Here is a 21890-nt window from a genome sequence, read left to right as displayed (position 1 = left end):
TCGGTGCTCATAGCACAGGACCATTTCTGCTGCATGCAGGGGATCTGCTCGTCCCCTGTATGTAGCAGAGACGATCAGACAACTGCTGCTTCTAGTCTCCTATGGAGACTATTGAAGCATGCAGTAAGTGAAAAAAAAATGTTTTTAAAAATATAAAAAAAATATAAAAGTTTAAATCACCCTCCTTTCGCCTCATTCAAAATAAAATATAAAAAAAAAACCCCTACATTGACATATTTTGTATCGCCGCGTTCAGAATCGCCCGATCTATCAATATAAAAAAAGAATTAATCCGATCGGTAAACGGTGTAACGAGAAAAAAATTCTAAACGCCAGAATTACGTTTTTTGGTCGCCGCAAAATTGCAATAAAATGCAATAACGGGCGATCAAAACATCGGATCTACCCCAAAATGTTATCAATAAAAACGTCAGCCCGGCGCGCAAAAAATAAGCCCTCACCCAGCCCAGGATCACGAAAAATGGAGACGCTACAGGTCTCGGAAAATGGCGCTATTTTTTTTTTACCAAATTTTGGAATTTTTTTTCACCACTTAAATATAAAATAACCTATACATGTTTGGTGTCTACGAACTCATAATGACCTGGAGAATAAGAATGGCAGGTCAGTTTTAGCATTCAGTGAACGTGGTAAAAAAAATAAATAAAAAACAACTGTGGTATTGCACTTTTTTTGCAATTTTACCGCACTTGGAATTGTTTTCCCGTTTTCCCGTACACGATATGGTAAAACTAGTAATGGCGTTGAAAAGTACAACTTGTCCTGCAAAAAATAAGCCCTCACACGGCCATATTGTCCAAAAATTAAAAACGCTATGGCTCTGGGAACAAGGGGAGCAAAAAACGAAAAAGCAAAAACGTCAAAACCCAAGGTTGCGAAGGGGTTAAGCATATAATTATACATTTTATTTCCTCTGCCCAAGTGCATTACCTTACATTTATCCCCATTAAAGCTCATTTGCCATTTATCAGCCCAAGCTTCTAGTTTACATAGATCCTCCTATAATATAAAATTGTCCTCCTCTGTATTGATTACCCTGCCGAGTTTAATGTCATCTCCAAATACTGAAATACTACTCTGTATGCCCCCTACAAGGTCATTAATAAATATGTTAAAAAGAAGCGGGCCCAATACTGACCCCTTATTTTGACTGTTTCTGTTGTATACTTTTTTTCAGTTATGTGCATGTTTTTTTTGATGTTTGACAAGACTTGTTTTCCGAGTAAAACATTTCTCACATCTTGGGCATGAATATGGCTTCTCTCCTGTGTGAGTTCTCTGATGTGTAACCAGAGTGGACTTCTTTGTAAAGCATTTTCCACATTCTGAACATGAAAATGGCTTTTCCCCTGTGTGAAGTCTCTGATGTACAAGAAGGTCTGATTTCATGTTAAAACTATTTCCACATTCTGAACATGAGAAGGGCTTCTCCCCTGTGTGAGATCGCTGATGTATAACAAGATATGCCTTACTGCTATAATGTTTCCCACATATTGAACATAAAAATGGCTTATTAGTTTGAATTCTCTGTTGCGCGATATTTGAATTAATGCTATAATCTTTCCCCTGTTCTGAAATTAAAAATAACTCGAAACCCATGTGAATTCTCTGATGTGCAACAAGATTTGCCTTAAAACTGAAATTTTTCCCACATTCTGAACATGAAAATGGTTTCTCCCCTGTGTGACTTCTCTGATGTCTAACAACATCTGATTTCAGTTTAAAACTATTCCCACATTGTGAGCACAAAAATGGCTTCTCCCCTGTGTGAATTTTCTGATGGAGAACAAGACCAGTCTTATTACTGAAACGTTTCTCACATTCTGAACATGGATATGGCTTCTCTCCTGTGTGACTTCTCTGATGTACAACAAGTTTTGATTTTTGATGAAAAGAATTTCCACATTCTAAACAGGTAAATGGCTTTTTCCCTGTGTGATTTCTCTGATGCATAACAAGAGAAGCTTTAATCCTAAAACGTTTGCCACATTCGGAACATGAAAATGGCTTTTCACCTGTGTGAACTCTCTGATGCATAATGAGTTTGTATTTGAATCTAAAACATAACTCACATTCTGAACATGAAAATTCCTGTTTCTCTGTGTGACTTCTCTGATGTCTTAGAAAAGATGATTTGTGATGAAAAGATTTCTCACATTCTGAGCATGAATATGGTTTCTCCCCTGTGTGAGTTCCCTGATGTGTAACAAGTTCTGATTCCAGGCTAAAACATTTCCCACATTCTGAACACAAAAACGGCTTCAACACTAGATGAATTTTTTCATGTTTAAAAAGAGTTGATTTAAGATTAAAACATTTCCCACATTCTGAACATGAAAATGTTTTTTCCCCTGTGTGAATTCTCTGATGTTTAACAAGATCTGATTTCTGGCTAAAACATTTCCTGCATTCTGAACATGAATATGGTTTCTTTACAGGGTGGGCTGGTTGTGCTTTATCACTGCTTTTGTGATTTTTAGTTTGCTTAACAGTCTTTGATAGGACCTGTTTAAAATGTTCAGACGATAAATCTTTGCTTTGCTCTTCATATGTATGTTGTGTTACGCCATCATCTTCTGCTTTGAAATCTAAAGATATCAGATGTCCTTGTAATGTCCTGGAACAGTAATCTGACAAAAAGACAAACTTTATTAAAAGAGTTAAGTTTAATATACATAGATGTTTCACAAACCCTCAAGTGACTCACTATCATATTAGGTCCAGCGCGTTTTTGTAACGTAATGTCTCCAAAGCATTTGAATTGACTGAGTAGCGATTCTTGTAACGTAAACTTTAAGATTAGAGTGAAGTTCAGAACCCTTTCTTCTGTTTTTTTTTTTTTTTATTATTCCAATACACACAAAGGAACTAAACATGTGTACAACAAAACATTGGTAATAGCAATAATTTTCTGGGAGACATAATTCACGCTCATGCTGTGAAGATGTTTTTCGGCAGCAGGGACAGGGAAAATGGATGGTGCGAAATAAAGAGATATTCTTAAGCATAACCGGTTTCAGTATGCGAATGATTTGAGACAAGGAACCTTCCATCTTCCAACAAGACAATGACCCAGGGTATACTGCTAAAGCAACACTAGAGTAGTTTAACCCCTTAGTGACAGAGCCAATTTTGACCTTAATGACCAAGCCAAATTTTACAATTCTGACCACTGTCACTTTATGAGCTAATAACTCTGGAACGCTTCAACGGATCCCACTGATTCTGAGAATGTTTTTTCGTAATATGTACATCATGATACTGGTAAAATTTCTTCGATATGACTTGCGTTTATTTGTGGAAAAAAAATGGAAATTTGGCGAAAATGTTAAAAATTTTGAAACTTTGAACTCTTATGCCCTTAAATCAGAGAGATAAATCACACAAAAAAGTTAACAAATAACATTTTCCACATATCTACTTTATATCAGCACAGTCAGAAAAAAAAATTTGTTCGGAAGTTATAAGGGTTAAAAATTGACTAGCGATTTCTCATTTTTCCCACAAAATTTATAAAATCATTTCTTTAGGTACCATATCACATTTGAAGTGACTTTGAGCAGTCTATATGACAGAAAATACCCAAAAATGACACCATTCTAAAAACTGCACCTTTCAAGGTGCTCAAAACCACATTCAAGAAGTTTATTTACCCTTCACGTGCTTCACAGGAACTGAAGCAATGTGGAAGTAAAAAATAGAATTAGACTTACCGGTAATTCGGTTTCTAATAACCCACCAAGACAGCACACCAGAGGATGTAACCCTACCCTAATAGGGACAGGAAGAACAAAGAGGTAAAATAGTCCCTCCAACATGCTCCCTCCAGTGTTATTACAAAGGACCACAAGAGTACGAATGCTTCAAATTATATTTATTATCACTTGATTCGAAACATAATAATTGAGCAAAGGGAAGGAATTACCTGTGCTGTCGTGTTGGGTTATTAGAAACCGAATTACTAGTAAGTCTAATTCTATTTTCTCCAATAACCCCCCATGACAGCACACCGGAGGAATACCAAAGAGTAATGTCTAGGGAGGGACAATAGCCTGGAGAACTTTTCTCCCAAAAGACATATCTCTAACAGACGCTAAGTTAAGTTTGAAATGTTTGGAGAAGGTATGGACTGAGAAACATGTAGCAGCTCTGCAGATCTGCTCGATGGAAGAGCTGGCTTTCTCAGCCTAGGACACTGATAACGCTCTAGTGGAGTGAGCCGTGAGTTTTTCTGGGGGTGAGAGGTTTTGGATCTGGTATGCTTCAGTAATTGCTCTTTTGGTCCAGTTGGCAATCGTAGCCTTGGAAGTCTTCTTCCCCTTAGTTTGGCCATGAAATTGGATAGACAGATTTTGATCCTTCATCCACGTCTATGTCTCTTGGAGGTAATGAAGAACCACTTTTTTACGTCTAGAGTGTGGAATTCTTCTTCCCTCTTGTTTGCTGGATTTTGGCAGAAGGAGGGAAGAATTATCTCTTGAAATCTGTGGAACTCTGAGACAACCTTAGGTAGAAATGATGGGTCGACACGAAAAATAAGCCAGTCTTCCAGGATTCTCAAGTATGGCTTGTTAATTGAGATAACCTGCTCAAATGGTGGAAGTGTCAGGACCTTAAGGACGATATCAACGTCCCAAGAGGGGATTAGATTGATTATGCTAGGACAAAGGCGGGAGGTTGCGGTAATAAATCTTTTCCCCCCAACGATGCTCAGCCAGGCTCTGGTCAAAGTAAGAACTTAATGCTGCTACCTGGACCTTGAGGGTACTGGGTTTGAGACCTTTTTCCCAGCCATCCTAAAGGAAATACAGGATTTGGGAGATGTTTGGTTGCCAAAGATCTGGACGTTCAGGTGCACACCATGATACGAAAGTCTTCCATATATTGTGATATATGGCGTTTGTTATCGGCTTTCTGCTTTTCTGAAGGGTTTTAATGACTCAGTCCGAGAGGCCCCTGGATTTTAAAATTGATAATTCAAAAGCCAGGCAGCCAGGTGTAGATTCTTGAGGCCTGGGTGGTAAATTGGCCCCATGGTGAAGGAGGTCTCTGATTGGTGGAAGGAACAGGGGACCGTCTATACTTCAAGTTGATTAGGGTACCAAACAAGCTTCTTTTTGGACAGAATGGTTATATTAGGATTACTCTGGCCCTCTCTGTTATTTTCTGCAGTGTTCTTGGTAGGATTGGAACCGGAGGGAAGGCATACGCCAGTTTGAATTTCCATTGATGGGCAAACGCGTCCACGCCTAGACAGGTATCGTCCGGGTTTAAGGAAAAGTACTGGGCTACTTTTGCATTCTGACGTCCTGCGAAAAGATCTACCTCTGGGCAACCCCACTTACTGGTCAGTATCATGAAGACTTCTGGATTTAGGCTCCATTCTCCCGGGTGAATATCTCTCCTGCTTAGGAAATCGGCCTGGATGTTGACAGATCCTTTTATATGGAAAGTGGATAGGGAAAGAAGATGCTTTTCGGCTCAGGAGAATATTGTTGCAGGGATTGTTTTCAGACCTTCGTTTCTCGTGCTTCCATGGTGACATAGGTGTGCGACCATAGTCACGTTGTTTGAGTAGATTTTTAAGTGGGCATTGTGGATCAGAGCTATTGCTACTCTGAGTACTTCATCCACTGCTTTCAGCTCCCTGGAATTGGAGGATTGCTGGCTGATCTTTCTTGACCAAAGTCCCTGGAAGGAGTTTTGGGAGACGATGGCTCCCCATCCTCTTTTGCTGGCATCTACGTTTATGGTCACCAGAGGGTCCTGGATCCAGGTGACTCCACTGTTTAGGTTCCTTAGGCTGAGCCACCAGGACAGACATGCTTTTACCAGGGCAGGTATTAGAATTTTCTTGTCCAGGGAACCTGGCAATCCGTCCCAATTTGCAAGAATATGGGTCTGGAGGGTTCTGGTGTGCATTTGGGCCCAAGCTACAGTCTGGATGCAAGATGTCATGGAGCAGAGGACTGACATAGCGAACCTTACCGACATAGATCTTTTGCTCCGTAAGACGCCTACTATTGTTCTTAACTGAATCTGCTTTTGCTTGGGTAAATAGGATGTTTGAGTGTGAGAATCAAGTAGAACAACTAGGTATGTCTTTGCCGTGGATGGAATCATGTCGGACTTTTGGTGGTTCACTAGCCATCCCAGAGATGTTAGAATCTGGGTTGCTATCTGTAAATGTTCCGGGAGTAACAGTATCGAGGGGGCCACGAGCAAGAAGTCGTCAAGATATGGTATTATACAAATATTCTGACCTTTGATGTAAGCCATGACCTCTGCCATAATCTTCGTGAAGATTTGTGGCGTCGATGTTATCCCGAACGGGAGGACATTGAAATGATAGTGTATTATCTGTCTTCCCTGGACCACCGCAAACCTTAGGAACTTCCGATAAGTTGAGTGAATAGGGACGGGATAGTACGCGTCTTGTAGGTCGATCATAGCCATGGCAAAGTCTTGTCCTATCAGGGGAACTGTTGATCTGATGGACTGCATCTTGAACCTTCTGTATATAATGTACTGGTTCAAGGATTTCAAATTTATTATAATTCGTTGGGACCCACTTGGTCTCTTTATCAAAAAGAGTCGGGAGTAGTGTCCCATTTTTCTCCCTTTCCAGAACTAGGGAGATTACCTCTGAGGACAGTAGGTTTTCCAGACCAAATATTAGAGTGTCTTGAAGTTTTGGAGAGGAGAGTTGGGTTACTTTCACTCTCTGTGGGGAATAGGAGGCAAACTCTATTTTTACTCCTTCTAGGACTGTTTTTAAGGTCCATGAGTTTGTACATAACTTGCGCCATCGGGGAAGGAATGCTGAGATATGACCCCCTAGTTTTATTTTGGCATCATGGTTTATTCTGACGTTGGGCTTAGAAGAGAAATAATTTCTGCTCCATCCGTCTTTTGGATCGCTCCATCAGCCCAACTTTTCTTTTCGTCTGTATTGAGGAGGCTGATCTTGAGAGGGCTGAAAGGATCTCTTCCTAGAGTCTCTGGGCTCCAGCAGGGGCTTCTTCTTGTCTGAAGCCTTCTCTAGTAAATCGTCAAGAGCTAGTCAGAACATGTACTTCCCCTTAAAGGGAATAGAGCACAACTTAATTTTTGAAGTTACATCACCACCCCATGACTTTAACCAGAGAGCACATCTTACTGAATTCGATAAGACTGACGATCTTGCCGCCAATCTTACCGACTCCGCCGATGCGTCTCCTAGAAATCCCGAGGCCGCCTGGAGAAGAGGTAAAGACGATAGAATGCCTTCTCTGGGAGTAGACGCAGAAAGATGATCTTCTAGTTGTACAAGCCAGCAAAACATTGATCGTGCTATGCACATGGAGACGGCATTGTTGTTCAGCAGTGCAGCTGAAATCTCCCAGGATTTTCTTAAAAGGCCTTCCATTTTGCACTCCAGGGGATCCTTCAACTGAGAGGAGTCTTCAAATGATAAGGTTGTCCTTTTGGTCACTCGTGCAACCTGAATATCAATTTTTGGTACCTCAGACCAGCATTAAGCAGTTTCCTCGTCCACAGAAACCTATCTCTTAGTTCGGCGGGAGTGCTTAGCCTCTTCTTCAGAGAATCCCATTCCTCCAAGACTAGGTCTCGGATATTTTTATGTATGGGAAATACCAATTTTCTCCTTGACCGGAGACCGCCGATCATCTCCTCTTGTACCGTAAGGATAGTCTTCTCCTCTTCTACCTCCATGGTTCTCCGCACTGTCATAAGGAGCTCTTCCATGTTTTCGGAAGAGAAATAGTATTTCCTATCCTGGAGAGCTTCCGGGCTTCAGCTTACTTCACCTTCCTCTAGAAGTTCTTCCGGCATGGACATCTCCTGCTGAGAGTCCGTGTCTCCCTCTTCTTCCTGGCTAATATTCCTCTTTTTAGCCGCTGGAGGTACACTGGGAGTGGGTGTAGACTGGGAGAAAGAGGCCAGGGAAGACTGGATTTCCTGGCGAACTATCCCTTTAATTTCCTCCATTTAGGTAGGTTGCTCCTCTGAGGATTTTCTCAGTGCACTCCTGGCATAGAGGTTTCCTATGGGCGGATGTCAGCTTTTTTGCATAAATTGCACATTTGCGGCTTGAGGCCTTAGATTTGCTCCTTTGTGCAGGTTTCTTGTCCCCCTGAAAGAGAGGCGCCGTTGTGTTCCAGCGTGGCACGCAAAAATCGGAGGTGACAACATCACAAGACGCCCTGCATCTGACGTCACTTCCAGTAACCGATCACATGCGTTCCAGCGTGGGACAAGCCATAAGTAGCAGAGCCCTGCATCCTACGCTTCCCAGGTCCGGCACGCGAGGAGGTGGGTGGAGATGGGCTGGAGAGTTCAGAGAGGCCTCCAGCCCGAAGAACCTCCAGACCTTACCCGAAGGCACGGACTGGAGGGGAAGTCCTGAGTCCACATGGGAGACATGATCAGCATTTAGAGAGGAGAGATAATCTCCTGCTGCCCGAACTAGTAACTTTTCCCCAGTGCCTGAAGCCGGTGCCACAGAGCACCATAGAATGACCTCTTCATTACATTAGGGGCAGGAAAAAACACTGGAGGGAGGATGTCGGAGGGACTATTTGACCTTTTTGTGTTTCCCCGTCCCTATTAGGGTGGGTTTACATCCTCCGGTGTGCTGTCATAGGGGGTCATTGGAGAAAATTAACATTTAACTTTTTTCACAAGGGTAACAAAAGAAAATTGACCACAAAATTTGTTGTGCAATTCTCCTGAGCATGCTGATACCCCATATGTGGGGGAAAACCACTGTTTGGGCGCATGGCAGGGCTCGGAAGGCAAGGAGCACTGTTTGACTTTTTGAACGCAAAATTGGCTGGAATCTAGAGCGTGTACCATGTTGCATTTGGAGATCTCCTGATGTACCTGAACAGGGAAAACCCCCCCATTTTGGAAACTAGACCCCTCAAGGAACTTACCTAGATGAGCAACTTGAACCCCCAGGTGGTTCAGAGAAGTTTATAAAGAAGCCGTGAAAATAAAAAATCTAATTTTTCCCACAAAAATGATTTTTAGCCCCAAATGTTTTATTTTCACAAGGGTATAAGGAGAAAATGGACCCCAAAAATTGTTCAGCAATTTCTCCAGAGTACGCTAATAACTCATATGTGGAGAAAAACCACTGTTTGGGCGTACGGCAGGGCTCGGAAGGGAAGAAGCACCGTATCATTTTTTGATTGCAAAATTGGCTGCAATCGAGAGCGGACGCCATGTCGCATTTGGAGAGCCCCTGATGTGCCTAAACAGTGGAAACTTCCCACTAGTGACCCCATTCTGGAAACTACACCCATCAAGGATTTTATCAAGGGATATAGTAAGAATTTTGAACCCAGAGGTCGTCGTAGTGAATACGTCATCATTATTGTTGAGCGCAAGTGCGCTCGAGTTTGCATTGGGTGCTCGAGTAACATGCTCGAGTCCCCGCCCCTGATGTTTCGCGGCTGTTAGACACCCAAAAAAACAAACATCCGGGGATTGCCCGTGTATGGCAGGCAATCACCACGTGTTATTTTTGGCTGTATAACAGCCACAACACATTTGGGGTGGGGACTATGGCATGTCATTCGAGCACCCGCGATACTCAGTGTATAGCCGAGCATCCAAACTCAAGTACCGAGAACTTGTGCTCAACACTAGTTATCATATCGTCATCATTTTTTTTTTTTTACTTTTGAAAAAATCACAATCCTAACACCAACCCTAACCTCCAACCCTAACAGCAAAGAAGGGGGTGACAATAACTGAATAACAGCGATCACGTGATCGGGGACCGGAAAATCCGGACCTGATCATGTTCTCCAGGGTCAGCTACCCTCGCTAGCTGAGACCCTGGAGATTTTCCGACTCTGGGGGTCGCTACAGCCTTTTTCCCGATTGCCATTTTAAAACGGCAATGAGGGAATAAGGCCCCTTAACGACCGCCGTTTTAATGCGTATCGGCGTACATTAAGTGGTTAAGGGGAATGGTGTAACTGTTTTGGAGTGGCCTAGTCAAAGTCCAGACTTTAATCTAATTGAGAATCTGTGGTCAGACTTGAACATTGCTGTTCACCAGAAGAAACCATCTGACTTGAAGGAGCTGGAGCAGTTGCCTAGAGGAATGAGCAAAAATCCTAGTGGCAATTTGTGGAAAGCTCATAGAGACTTATCAAAAGTGTTTTGCAGCTCTAATGGTCGCTAAAGGAGGCTCTTCAAAGTGCTGACTTAAGGGGGTGAATAGTTATGGACACTGAAGTTTTCAATTATTTTGTCCTATTTGCTGTTTGCTTCACAATAAAAAGAAAACCAAATGTTCACAGTTGTAGGCATGTTCTCTACATGAACTGATGCAAACCCTCCAAAAAAACTAATGAAATTCCAGGTTGCGAGGTAGCAAAACATGAAAAATGCCAACGGGATGAATAATTTCGCAAGCCACAGTGCCTCCCAACTTTTACAGGACAGAAAAATTGTCTATCCTGGCAGGAGGAGATGCCAGAGGAGACATAGTAGCAGGGAGTGACTTAGATCAGACCATCAGGGAAAGCGGTGTGTAGATTCAAATCCAGTACCTTCTCACTGTATCCGGAACGGTTGGAATTATTGAATTTATTTTCTTTTGTCCATTCATTTATAGTTGAAGCAGCCATAACTGTATAGCTTCACTCTAGGGTCTGGCTTTTTGTGTTTGTAAGCCCACGTTAACATGTTGCATAAATACTGTTTTGTGTTCTGCACGTTTTCTGCAGGTGCCTGCACCGAACTATTAAAAAAAACCCTGTTGCTTCAAATCTGCATTAAAAATGCATCAAGTAAGAAAGGAAAAGGAATAAAAATAAATGCAGCAAAAACACAACAATCAGTTAAGATTCTTATTGCACAGTGTGGTGATGATACCTGAAGAATACGTACAGATAAAACTCAACATTTACCCACCATGTAATCACAATCTCAATGACACATTTTTTTACATTTTGTATGGGGTCCATTGAAGGCGTAAAAGCAATCACGTCACCATAAATAATTTGTTTACTATACTGTATGGTCTGTTATGATTACAGGGATACTAAATGTGCTGTAAGAGCTTTAAAATGTCATTATTGCAATTGTTTTTAATTATTTTTTATCAATTTTATAGTTTGAAAGAAAAATCTGACTTTTATTTCATCCCTAAAATACAGGCATATAGAAATACACTGGGATAGAGAGATGTAGCTTTATACACCAGTATAAATTTCCTGTAATTTAGGACAGTACAATGCACATTCAAGAAGAGAAAATTCTCCAATACTTGACAGTGCAGGCTGTGGCTTGCAGCTCTTTCTGCTTCCTGCAATGATACAGTTTGGGTGTCCAAACCCCAAAAAGAGCAGATCTCAAGAAAAGAGAAGAATGACTTATTTAAGTGCATGTAAGTCTGCAGAAAGAAGAGATGCCAGACCCACCCCCAGAGCAAGGAAAGAAGGAAGTATTGAGCAGTGAAGACAGCAGAAGGTAAAAGAGAGACATCTCACAGAAGTGAAAATCGGGACATTGCCCTGACCTCCAAGGACAGCGAGACAGCTGGGAGGTATACAGTTATATCCAATGACTCTTTCCCCTTTCTTTTCGATCTGGTCCTGACCACACCACAAGGTGCTCATAGCTGCTTAGTTCTGGGAGGTAACAAATTTCCCTGCCTGTTTTATCACAGTAGCGAGTGTTTCTGTGCAGTCACCAGTCCTGCTGCGAGCCCCTGCTATTCAGATCTTTCAGATGGAACTTGAAACCCATCTCTTCAAGGTAGCTTACAGCCTGTCACCTCACCACCAACGGAGCTGCTAAAAACTGCTAACCTATTGTATCCGTCCCCATCACTCTACAGACTGTACCAAGGGCAGGGCCCTCTTTCCCTCTGTTCCAGTCCAGTCCCTCTGTTCCAGTCCATACCTAGTCTTTTCATTGTAATTTATATTTGTATTTTGTATTGTAAACCCTTCTTCACATGTAAAGCACCATGGAAACAATGATTCTCTAAAAATAAATAATAATATTTTCCTAAAGTCTACACATTATTTATACCAGTAGAAAGGCAGCAAGCTTCAACATACTTTATCCTTTTTCTTATTTTTAAGGTTGCTCCTGTTCATTCACCTCATGAAATGGCTTTTGCAGAACTTTCCTAGATTAAATCTCTCCCTAATTTCAGAATTAGCTGAGTTTCAGACATCCTATCAAGACAAAATGGCTTGTATGTGGAAGTTGAATCTGTGACTTCTCTACAGTGGTTCTTACTCACCTAAGTCATCATCGGTAGGAATCTCCTCTTTACGCTGCACATCGCTTCTTACATATGTCTCTATGGTATTAATATTGTTCAGATCTTTACCCTGTAACAAAGTCACAGACAAACAGAGAAGTCATATCTATGATCATCTCTAATCCTGCCATCTCCACCGTTCTCATTACACAAGTATAAAACATATAATACTGGTGGATAAAACAAAACCTTCACAAGCTTCTACACATCATAGGAGAGATCTCATGACACCTTTTCTCCATCTACCTGATGATCCTGAGGAACATTGGGATTTTCTTGTTTACAGTCCTGTGGAAGAAGAGGACGGGGACATCTCTCTGGTGTTGTCCTCTTACTGGATAGAACTGGAGGAAACACATACAGGGACTGAATTCATTCTTTACATATAGATAATTATACGCCGTATGTATTTAGTACTGCCTATTACCTGGTGATGTGAGGGGCTGAGGAACCTCCATCATGATGTCCTTGTACAGATCTTTGTGTCCTTCTAAATATTCCCACTCCTCCACGGAGAAATAGACTGTGACATCCTGACACCTTATAGGAACCTGACACATACAATAAAACAGTCATCCCCCCGATCCCTTCATAGCGTTACTGTATAATGTCCCAGCATTCCCAGCAGTGTCACCTCTCCAGTCAGAAGCTCAATCATCTTGTAGGTGAGTTCTAGGATCTTCTGGTCATTGATGTCCTCATGTATCAGGGGGTGAGGTGGAGGCCCCTTGATTGGGCTCAGGGTTCTTTCCCATCCGTCAGACACAGGGGCATGACAGCACTCACTAGAGGTCTTCTTCACTACTGTGTAATCCTGGTTATGGAGAGACACATTAATAAATCTCACTACAGACATTTCCAGAGTCCTCACCTCTCCAGTTCTGTCCATCTGTTATTCCCATAGATAAGAATGATGTAATGTGACGTCATCAGAATCTCTCACCTCTCCAGTAAGCCGGAAGAGGATCTCTAGGGTGAGGTGAAATATCCTCTCCGCAACCTTGTCCCTTTTCCTATCCATCCATGTTGGATCAATCAGGAGAATATTTGATATTGTAGGTACCTGAATGGGAAGAAGATGAGCCAATGTAAAATCATAAAGGACCCCATGTAGAAATTCAAATTCAGCGGCTTCAACGAATTTACACAAAAAAATTGATTTGCATTGAATACATTCAAGCCGGAATAGGATTTCTACAGTGAGGTGTAATATCCTCTCCACCATTTTGTCACTATTCATCCTTGACGAGTCAATCAAGAAAATTCTCTTATATAGAAGATCTCCACTGAGAGGATGCGATATTGTAGGGGCCTGAATGGGAGAAGATGACGATGTAGCATCATAAAAAATTACTTGAGATAATAAGGGGAAACCTATGAGGAAATATAATTTGTAGATCTTTACTACTAGTAGTTAGGAATATTCCATGTGTGATTCTTGAAAATGATTTCCAAGTGGAAACTGTTTTACTGAAATGAGCTGATAGTAAGAAATTTGAATTTGCCGGCTTTGGGTATTCCCATCTCCAAGATCCTATCCCAATATGTAGTAGGTGTAATAATAATATTAGCAAATAACTCCAATTAGATATGTAGTATAAGTTTTTCTGATTCACTATGTCACATTCCACATTTAGGGCATTGCAGTAGCTTAGGTATCCATGGTTACGACCACTAACAACGAACTAACTGTTATTGTATCAGTGGCCATAACCATGGATACCTAAGCTACTGCAATGCCCTAAATGGGGAAGGTGACATAGGAAATCAGAAGAACTATTCTACATTTCTAATTGGAGGTATTTACTTATATTATCACATTTACTATATATTGGGATAGGATCTTGGAGAAGGGAATACCCCTATAAACTCAAAATTTGGATTTGTAATGAATAAGTTCACATAAATCGCATAGTTAAAAAGTCTCAAATTGCATGGAAAATATTTGTAGTACATTATGAGTTCCCCTAGAGTCAATTGAACATGTCTTGAGCTCTATAATGCAAACACAGCCTTTGTAATGCCGAAATAACTTCAACCATCTGGCTAGGGGAAAACGTATGGTACCCAGAGGTAACCAACAGCATACTGCAGTAACCTCTTTTTAGGCTACCTAAATTGTATAAACAGTCAAATTGTACATTTTAGGGGCAGATGCATGCATTGCTGTTGTATATTGACAGGCGATGCAAACAGAAGAAACCGTTACATTTTCACTCTTTTTTTATGATTGACAAGATTTGCTTTCTGAGTAAAATATTTCCCACATCCTCAGCATGAAAATTAAAGCAGTTTTGAATACTTTGAGGTGTGCGGTAAGGTATAATGTGTCACGAAAAAACAATCTCAAAATCAATGGGAAATGGTGAAGTATTCCTGAGTTGTTACTACATAAGGTGACACTGATCGAATAAAAAAAAAAAAAAAAAAAGGTCACTAAGGGGTTAAAACTATTTTTACATTGTGAACATGAAAATGGCTTTTCTCCTGTATGAATTTGTAGTCTTATTGCTGAAACGTTTCTCACATTCTGAACATGAATATGGCTTCTCCCTTGTGTGACTTCTCTGAAGTATAAAAAGTATTCATTTCTATTCAAAAGAGTTTCCACTTTCTAAAATGAGGTAATTGGCTTGTTCTCCTCCAATTCTCTGATGCATAACGAGAGGATTTAATATTAAAACATTTCCCACCTTCTGAATGTGAAAAAAAGGCTTTTCGCCTTTGTAAATTCACTGGTATGTAATGAGTTTGGATTTGTAGCTAAAAATATTTCCACATTCTGAACATGAAAATGCCCTTTTTTTCTGTGTGAATTCTCTGATGTCTTATAAAACATAATTTGTTCTGAAAACATTTCCCACATTCTGGACATGAATATGGCTTCTCCCCTGCGTGAGTTCCCTGATTTTTAACAAGATCTGATTTCTGGCTAAAAAATTTCCTGCATTCTGAATATAACCATAACTTCTTTAGCGGGTGGGTTGTTTGCGTTTTATCACCCCTTTTGTGATTTTTAGTTTGCTTAACAATCTTTGATAGGACCTGTTTAAAATGTTCAGATGATAGATCTTTGCTTTGCTCTTCATATGTATGTTGTGCTATGCCGTCATCTTCTGCTTTGAAATCTGAAGATATCCAATGTTGTTGTAATCTCCTGGAACAGTCATCTGCCAAAAATATAACCCGAATTAAAAGGGTTGTCCAGTTAAAACAATTTATCACCTATCCAAAGGATAGGTAAAAACTTACTGATCAGTGGAAGTCCAATTGTTGGGAACCGGGTTGATCAGCAGAATGAGAAATTCTTATCCTCAACAAGGCACTTTTATCCTTGTTACAAAGTGGAGCAGCAGGTCGAATGATTGACAAAGGGTCATTACAATGGAATTTTCTTACCTTTACCGTGCCAGAACTGATGCTTCAATACTCCTTAATAATTCTAGGGAATCTTCCCTTATTCTTTTAAAGCAGTGGTCCGAAACAAAAATTAATTTTAATCCTACATCTCTATCTAATATCATAATATAATCTTTTTTATAATATACTTTAATAGAAAAGTGCCTATCATTCCCTCTCTAGTCTTACTGCTTAATTTTTTACAACTTCCAGTGTGATGATGCCTCATTTGAGAATCCCAGCGCATGTTGGGATATATGAGTCATCATCAGGGGATATAGGCTGTGGTCACTGCCAAAGAATTTGCCCCCGCTCTGAAACAAAACGTCATCAGTGACATCTGTTTCTGGGGCTGGGCTAGTTCCTGTTCTACTGAGCGTGCGATGGCCGTCAATTCCGACAGTTGCTCAGTAGGATCTGATCACTGTGCACTAGCCTTGGTGAACAGTGACAATGCATTCTCTTTCCAGCTGTTGTGATAAGTGATGAGCCGACAAGAGTGTGCAAGATCAGTGCGCATTGTAAGGAGAGAAAGAAAGAGCAGAGACCAACTCCATCTCCGCAAGTGACTTCCATTGTGGGGGCGCCCTTGGTCTCTGCCTTTTCTGCACGCTGGGTAGTCTTCTTACAGCGCACTCTGACAGCGCACTGTCTTGCTCACTCATTACTTGTGATCAGAGCCAGCTAGGGAGTGCACGGTCACTGTACATATTGCACAGTAACAAAAATCAACTGGGCATAGGTCGGAATTCACAATCGTCGCATGCCGAGTAGAGCAGGGACTAGCCCAGCCCCTGAAACTGACATCACAGAAGACACTTTTTTTCATGGAGGGGGCATAAGCTGCATCAGTGACCGCAGCCTCTAACCCTTGATGACTACTCATTTAACTATCCCAGCATGCACTGAGATTCTTAAACAAAGCATCATCTAACAGGAAGTAGTTTTAAAAGAAAAAATAAAGGAATTTAATAGCATAGTGAGGGAACGATAGGGACTCTTTAATGTATATTAGAAAAGAGATTACACAATAACATTAAATAGATGGACATTTGGGATTAAAATAGAAATTTAGTTTTGGACCATTTTTTTGGTGTTTGAATTTAAAAAAAGAAAAAAAAAAATCAAAGCAAAGCATGTGCACTACCACTCCATTGTAATGGTGATAAAAAGTTCCCATTATATACTTAACAAAAAAGTGTGAAACAACTGAAAATATGTCTTATATTCTAGGTTCTTCAAAGTAGCCACCTTTTGCTTTGATGACTACTATGCACACTCTTGGCATTCTCTTGATGAGCTTCAAGAGGTAGTCACCGGAAATGGTCTTCCAACAATCTTGAAGGAGTTCCCAGAGATGCTTAGCACTTGTTGGTCCTTTTGACTTCACTCTGCGGTCCAGCTCACCCCAAACCATCTCGATTGGGTTCAGGTCTGGTGACTGTGGAGGCCAGGTCATCTGGCGTAGCACCCCTTCACTCTCCTCCTTGGTCAAATAGCCCTTACACAGCCTGGAGGTGTGTTTGGGGTCACTGTCCTGTGGAAAAATAAATGATGGTCCAACTAAACGCAAACCGGATGGAATAGCATGTCGCTGCAAGATGCTGTGGTAGCCATGCTGGTTCAGTATGCCTTCAATTTTGAATAAGGCCTGCTTCACAAAGTCTCCTCTTAACAGTTGTTGAAGAGATGTGTCTGCTGCTAGAACTCTGTGTGGCATTGACCTGGTCTCTAATCTGAGCTGCTGTTAACCTGCGATTTCTGAGGCTGGTGACTCGGATAAACTTATCCTCAGAAGCAGAGGTGACTCTTGGTCTTCCTTTCCTGGGGCGGTCCTCATGTGAGCCAGTTTCTTTGTAGCGCTTGATGGTTTTTGCAACTGCACTTGGGGACACTTTCAAAGTTTGCCCAATTTTTCGGACTGACTGACCTTCATTTTGTAAAGTAATGATGGCCACTCGTTTTTCTTTACTTAGCTGCATTTTTCTTGCCATAATGCAAGTTCTAACAGTCTATTCAGTAGGACTATCAGCTGTGTATCCACCTGACTTCTGCACAACAAAACTGATGGTCCCAACCCCATTTATAAGGCAAGAAATCCCACTTATTAAACCTGACAGGGCACACCTGTGAAGTGAAAACCATTTCCAGTGACTACCTCTTGAAGCTCATCAAGAGAATGCCAAGAGTGTGCAAAGCAGTCATCAAAGCAAAAGGTGGCTACTTTGAAGAACCTAGAATATAAGACATATTTTCAGTTGTTTCACACTTTTTTGTTAAGTATATAATTCCACATGTGTTAATTCATAGTTTTGATGCCTTCAATGTGAATGTACAATTTTCAAAGTCATGAAAATACAGAAAAATCTTTAAATGAGAAGGTGTGTCCAAACTTTTGGTCTGTACTGTATGTATATATATATACATATATATATATATATACACAGTTTTCCAATTTTTTAGGCTCCACATAGAAGCCTATAGAGGATATGTGGTCTATGTGGGGCCTGAAAAAAATCATGGAAAAAATTATATATATAAATAGAGGCCTATAAATGGAAAAAAGCACCAAAACTGCACAATTTATTATCATTTGTAATCTGGCTTTTATTCATTCCTAAAACACAGGCTTATAGAAATGCCCTAGTATTTACAGTTGTAACCCTATATAGCAGTGCAACTTGCTTGTAATTTAGGACAGTACAATGCACATTCAAGAAGAGAAAATTCTCCAATACCTGACAGCGCAGGTGTTATGATTGTGTACACACTCACACACAGGTAACAGAAAAAGAAGTTCAACCAAAGGGAGACTCCGCACCTGCACCCAACTGGATCCTGTACAGACTAGAAAGGCACTAGCCACACAACAGAAAACATAACTTAAATCCCTAAAAGGCCGTCGAGTTTCTTGTGCCTCCTGAGGAACCAGAGTGGAGGCCTCAACACTCTGAAAATAAGAGAAGAGTAAAGTGTGGAGTAAAATACGAAAACCCAGGGTGAGAAACTAAAACACGTTCATATTCGGTTGACAGGAAAAACTAAGGGGTACCAAATTAAAAGGAACAAGAAACATCCCAGAAACCTAACAGTGGTAAAAGTAAAAGGTGCTGGCAAGGAAAGCAAACAAACTCACTGCAGGAATACAACTGGAGTTTACCAAACATGGTAAACCCTTTAGCTGAAGAGCTGTAACTCTTGAACACACAACTATCAAGAGGTATAGCCAGCAAGGGGGAACATATAAAACCTCACCAGTAATGTGATAGTGCAAACAAAATGGGAAAATGAGAAACACCTTGAGAGGAGCAAATCAAGAAGGGAAAACAAAGACAATAGAAACCAATAGCTAAGCAGACAGAAAAACTGACCATGCAGCAACAGGTGACCGGATTGAATCCCAAGCCATGACAGCAGACTGTGGCCTGTAGTTTTTACTGCTTACTGCAATGATACCGTTTTGGTGTTTGAATCCCAGGTAAAAAAGAGAATAATGACTTATTTAATTAACTGTGTGTAAAGAGCAGAAAAATGCTGCCCCCCACCATGCTATAATCAGGTAAGGATGAGGAGCTATGGAGCAGTGAAGATGGCAGGAGAAAGACTTTGAACAGTGAGTGAATATTTGGATATTGCCCTGACCTCCCAGGATGGTTGAGAGTTATGCAATTATATCCAATGACTAATCGCCTGCTTTCCCTTTTCTTCTCTTTCTGGTGCTGACCTTCATAAAGTTGACTAAACAACAGGGGCTCAAACCTACTTATTTTTGTGAAGTAGCACATGTAGTGAGTGTTTCTGCCGTATGACAAGATTTCCAACGGCTGATCCTTTTATTTTTAAGGAAATACACCGCTACCAAAGGAGTTTGGCAACAGCCCTCCCATGGAGAACAAAGGTCCACTTGCCCAAGCTGTGTGGTCCGGTGTATGGAGAAGTCAGGAGAGGTAACTGTCAGCTGAAAGGTCATTTGGCTGGTAGCTATCTAATGTGTATGGGAGCCTTTAGTACTGTGAATTTACTTCTCAGAGAAGTTGAAGTAGGATTGTTACTTTAAACTTAAAATGAGGTCAATTTTGAGAATATCCAGAATTGCACTGATTGACTTGAGCCTCTAGAGCTTTTTATATTTGAAAATGCATACAAAATTTACCAACCTTATAAGCTATATCAGCTACGGAGGATGGGTCCTTGTACCCCGATCTGTAATACTAAGTTAGTCTACACATTGTTTATACTAGTAGAAAGCCAGAAAGCTTGGACATGCGTTATCCTTTTTCTCAGTTTTAAGGCAGTTCATGTACATTCACCTGATGAAATGGCTTTAGCAGAACTCTCCCAGATAAAATCCCTCCCCAATTTCAGAATGAGATAGCTGGGATTCAGACACCCTATCTAGACAAAATAGCTTCTATCTGGAAGTAGAATCTGTGACTTCTCCACATTTAGTAGTTCCTACTCACCTGAATCATCATCTGTAATAATCTCTACTTTCAACCACTCATCATCCCACACATATGTCTCTGTATTTATTTGGTTCATATCTTTACCCTGAAACAAATATTGTAAAAGTCACAGACAGATTGAGAAGTCACATCTATGATCAGCTCTAATCCTGCCATCTCCACCGTTCTCATTACACAAGTATAAAACATATAATACTGGTGGATAAAACAAGACTGAATACAAGACCTTCACAGCCGTCTACACATCATAGAGGAGATCTCATGACATCTTCTCTTCATCTACCTGATGATCCTGAGAAACATTGAGATCTTCTTGTTTACAGTCCTGTGTGAGAAGAGGATGGGGACATCTCTCTGGTGTTGTCCTCTTACTGGATAGAACTGGAAGAAACACATACAGAGACTGAATTCATTCTTTACATACAGATAATTATAGGCCGTGTGTATTTAGTCCTGTCTATTACCTGGTGATGTGAGGGGCTGAGGAACCCCCATCATGACGTCCTTGTACAGATCTTTGTGTCCTTCTAAATACTCCCACTCCTCCATGGAGAAATAGATGGCGACAGACTGACACCTTATAGGAACCTGACATATACAATGATACAGTCATCACCCTGATTCCTCAATAGTGTTACTGTATAATGTCCCAGCATTCCCAGCAGTGTCACCTCTCCAGTCAGCAGCTCAATCATCTCGTAGGTGAGTTCTAGGATCTTCTGGTCATTGACGTCCCCATGTATCAGGGGGTGAGGTGGAGGCCCCGTGATTGGGCTCAGGTGTCTTCCCCATCCCTCAGACACAGGGGCCTGACAGCGCTCACTAGAGGTCTTCTTCACTACTGTGTAATCCTGATTATGGAGAGACACATTAATAAATCTCACTACAGACATTTCCAGAGTCCTCACCTCTCCAGTTCTGTCCATCTGTTATTCCCATATATAAGAATGATGTAATGTGACGTCATCAGAATCTCTCACCTCTCCAGTAACCCGGAAAAGAACCTCTATGGTGAGGTGTAATATCCTCTCCACCATCTTGTCCCTGTTCCTATTTATCCATGATGGGTCAATCAGGAAGATTCTCTTGTGCAGAAGATCTCTACTAAGAATATTTCATATTGTAGGTACCTGAACGGGAAGAAGATGAGCCAATGTAAAATCATAAAGGACCCCATGTAGAAATTCGCATTCAGCGGCTTCCACGAATGTACACAAAAAAATTGATTTGCGTTGAATACATTCACGCATATCGCATAATTAAAAAGTCTCAAATTGCCTGGAAAATGTGTACAACCCAGAGATTTCCCTTGTAGTCAATTGAACACATGTTGAGCTCTATGATGCAAACAAAGGCTTATTAATGTCCTTATTACTTAAACCATCTGACTAGTGGTGACCAGAGGTAACCAACAGCATATTTAACAACATACTGCAGTATCAGACTTTTTAAGTTACCTAAATTATATAAAAAGTTAAAAAATATCTATTTTTTGGACAGATGCGTGCATTGCTGTTGTATATAGACGGGCAGAAGAAGCCATTGCATTTTGTTGGGAGCAACAAATATCCCCATTTGAGAAGTATAAAGAGCTTTGCACTTTGCTAAATAAAGAATTTATTATTTTTGGACATCTTATGAAAAAGTTATCCCTATAATTAGGGAGACAAAAAAGGTCTACTGTTTTGAATGTGAATGGTGTCTCA

General features: G+C 40.8%; 1 protein-coding gene across 1 annotated transcript in view; it reads right to left on the bottom strand.

Moving 5' to 3' along the window:
- LOC141271934 (uncharacterized) overlaps positions 1-21314 on the bottom strand; it is an 81599-nt gene extending 60285 nt beyond the window's left edge. The window contains exons 1-13 of the mRNA XM_073682184.1: positions 21165-21314; positions 20856-21035; positions 20649-20772; positions 20468-20565; positions 20182-20269; positions 15365-15489; positions 13263-13382; positions 12954-13133; positions 12747-12870; positions 12566-12663; positions 12299-12389; positions 1207-2651; position 1098 (exon numbers count right to left, since the gene is read on the bottom strand). Coding sequence (XP_073538285.1) covers position 1098; positions 1207-2651; positions 12299-12389; positions 12566-12663; positions 12747-12870; positions 12954-13133; positions 13263-13382; positions 15365-15489; positions 20182-20269; positions 20468-20565; positions 20649-20772; positions 20856-21035; positions 21165-21221 — 2731 coding nt within the window. The 5' untranslated portion in view covers positions 21222-21314. The remainder of the gene's footprint in view (positions 1-1097; positions 1099-1206; positions 2652-12298; positions 12390-12565; positions 12664-12746; positions 12871-12953; positions 13134-13262; positions 13383-15364; positions 15490-20181; positions 20270-20467; positions 20566-20648; positions 20773-20855; positions 21036-21164) is intronic.
- Between the last annotated feature and the right edge of the window lie 576 nt (positions 21315-21890).

This window comes from Phyllobates terribilis, unplaced genomic scaffold (assembly GCF_046119375.1).
Source record: "Phyllobates terribilis strain yellow unplaced genomic scaffold, ASM4611937v1 Scaffold_5__5_contigs__length_657084704, whole genome shotgun sequence".
NCBI lineage: Eukaryota > Metazoa > Chordata > Amphibia > Anura > Dendrobatidae > Phyllobates > Phyllobates terribilis.
The sequence above is the reverse complement of the archived record's forward strand: the minus strand, read 5'-3'. Positions and strand labels throughout refer to the sequence as shown.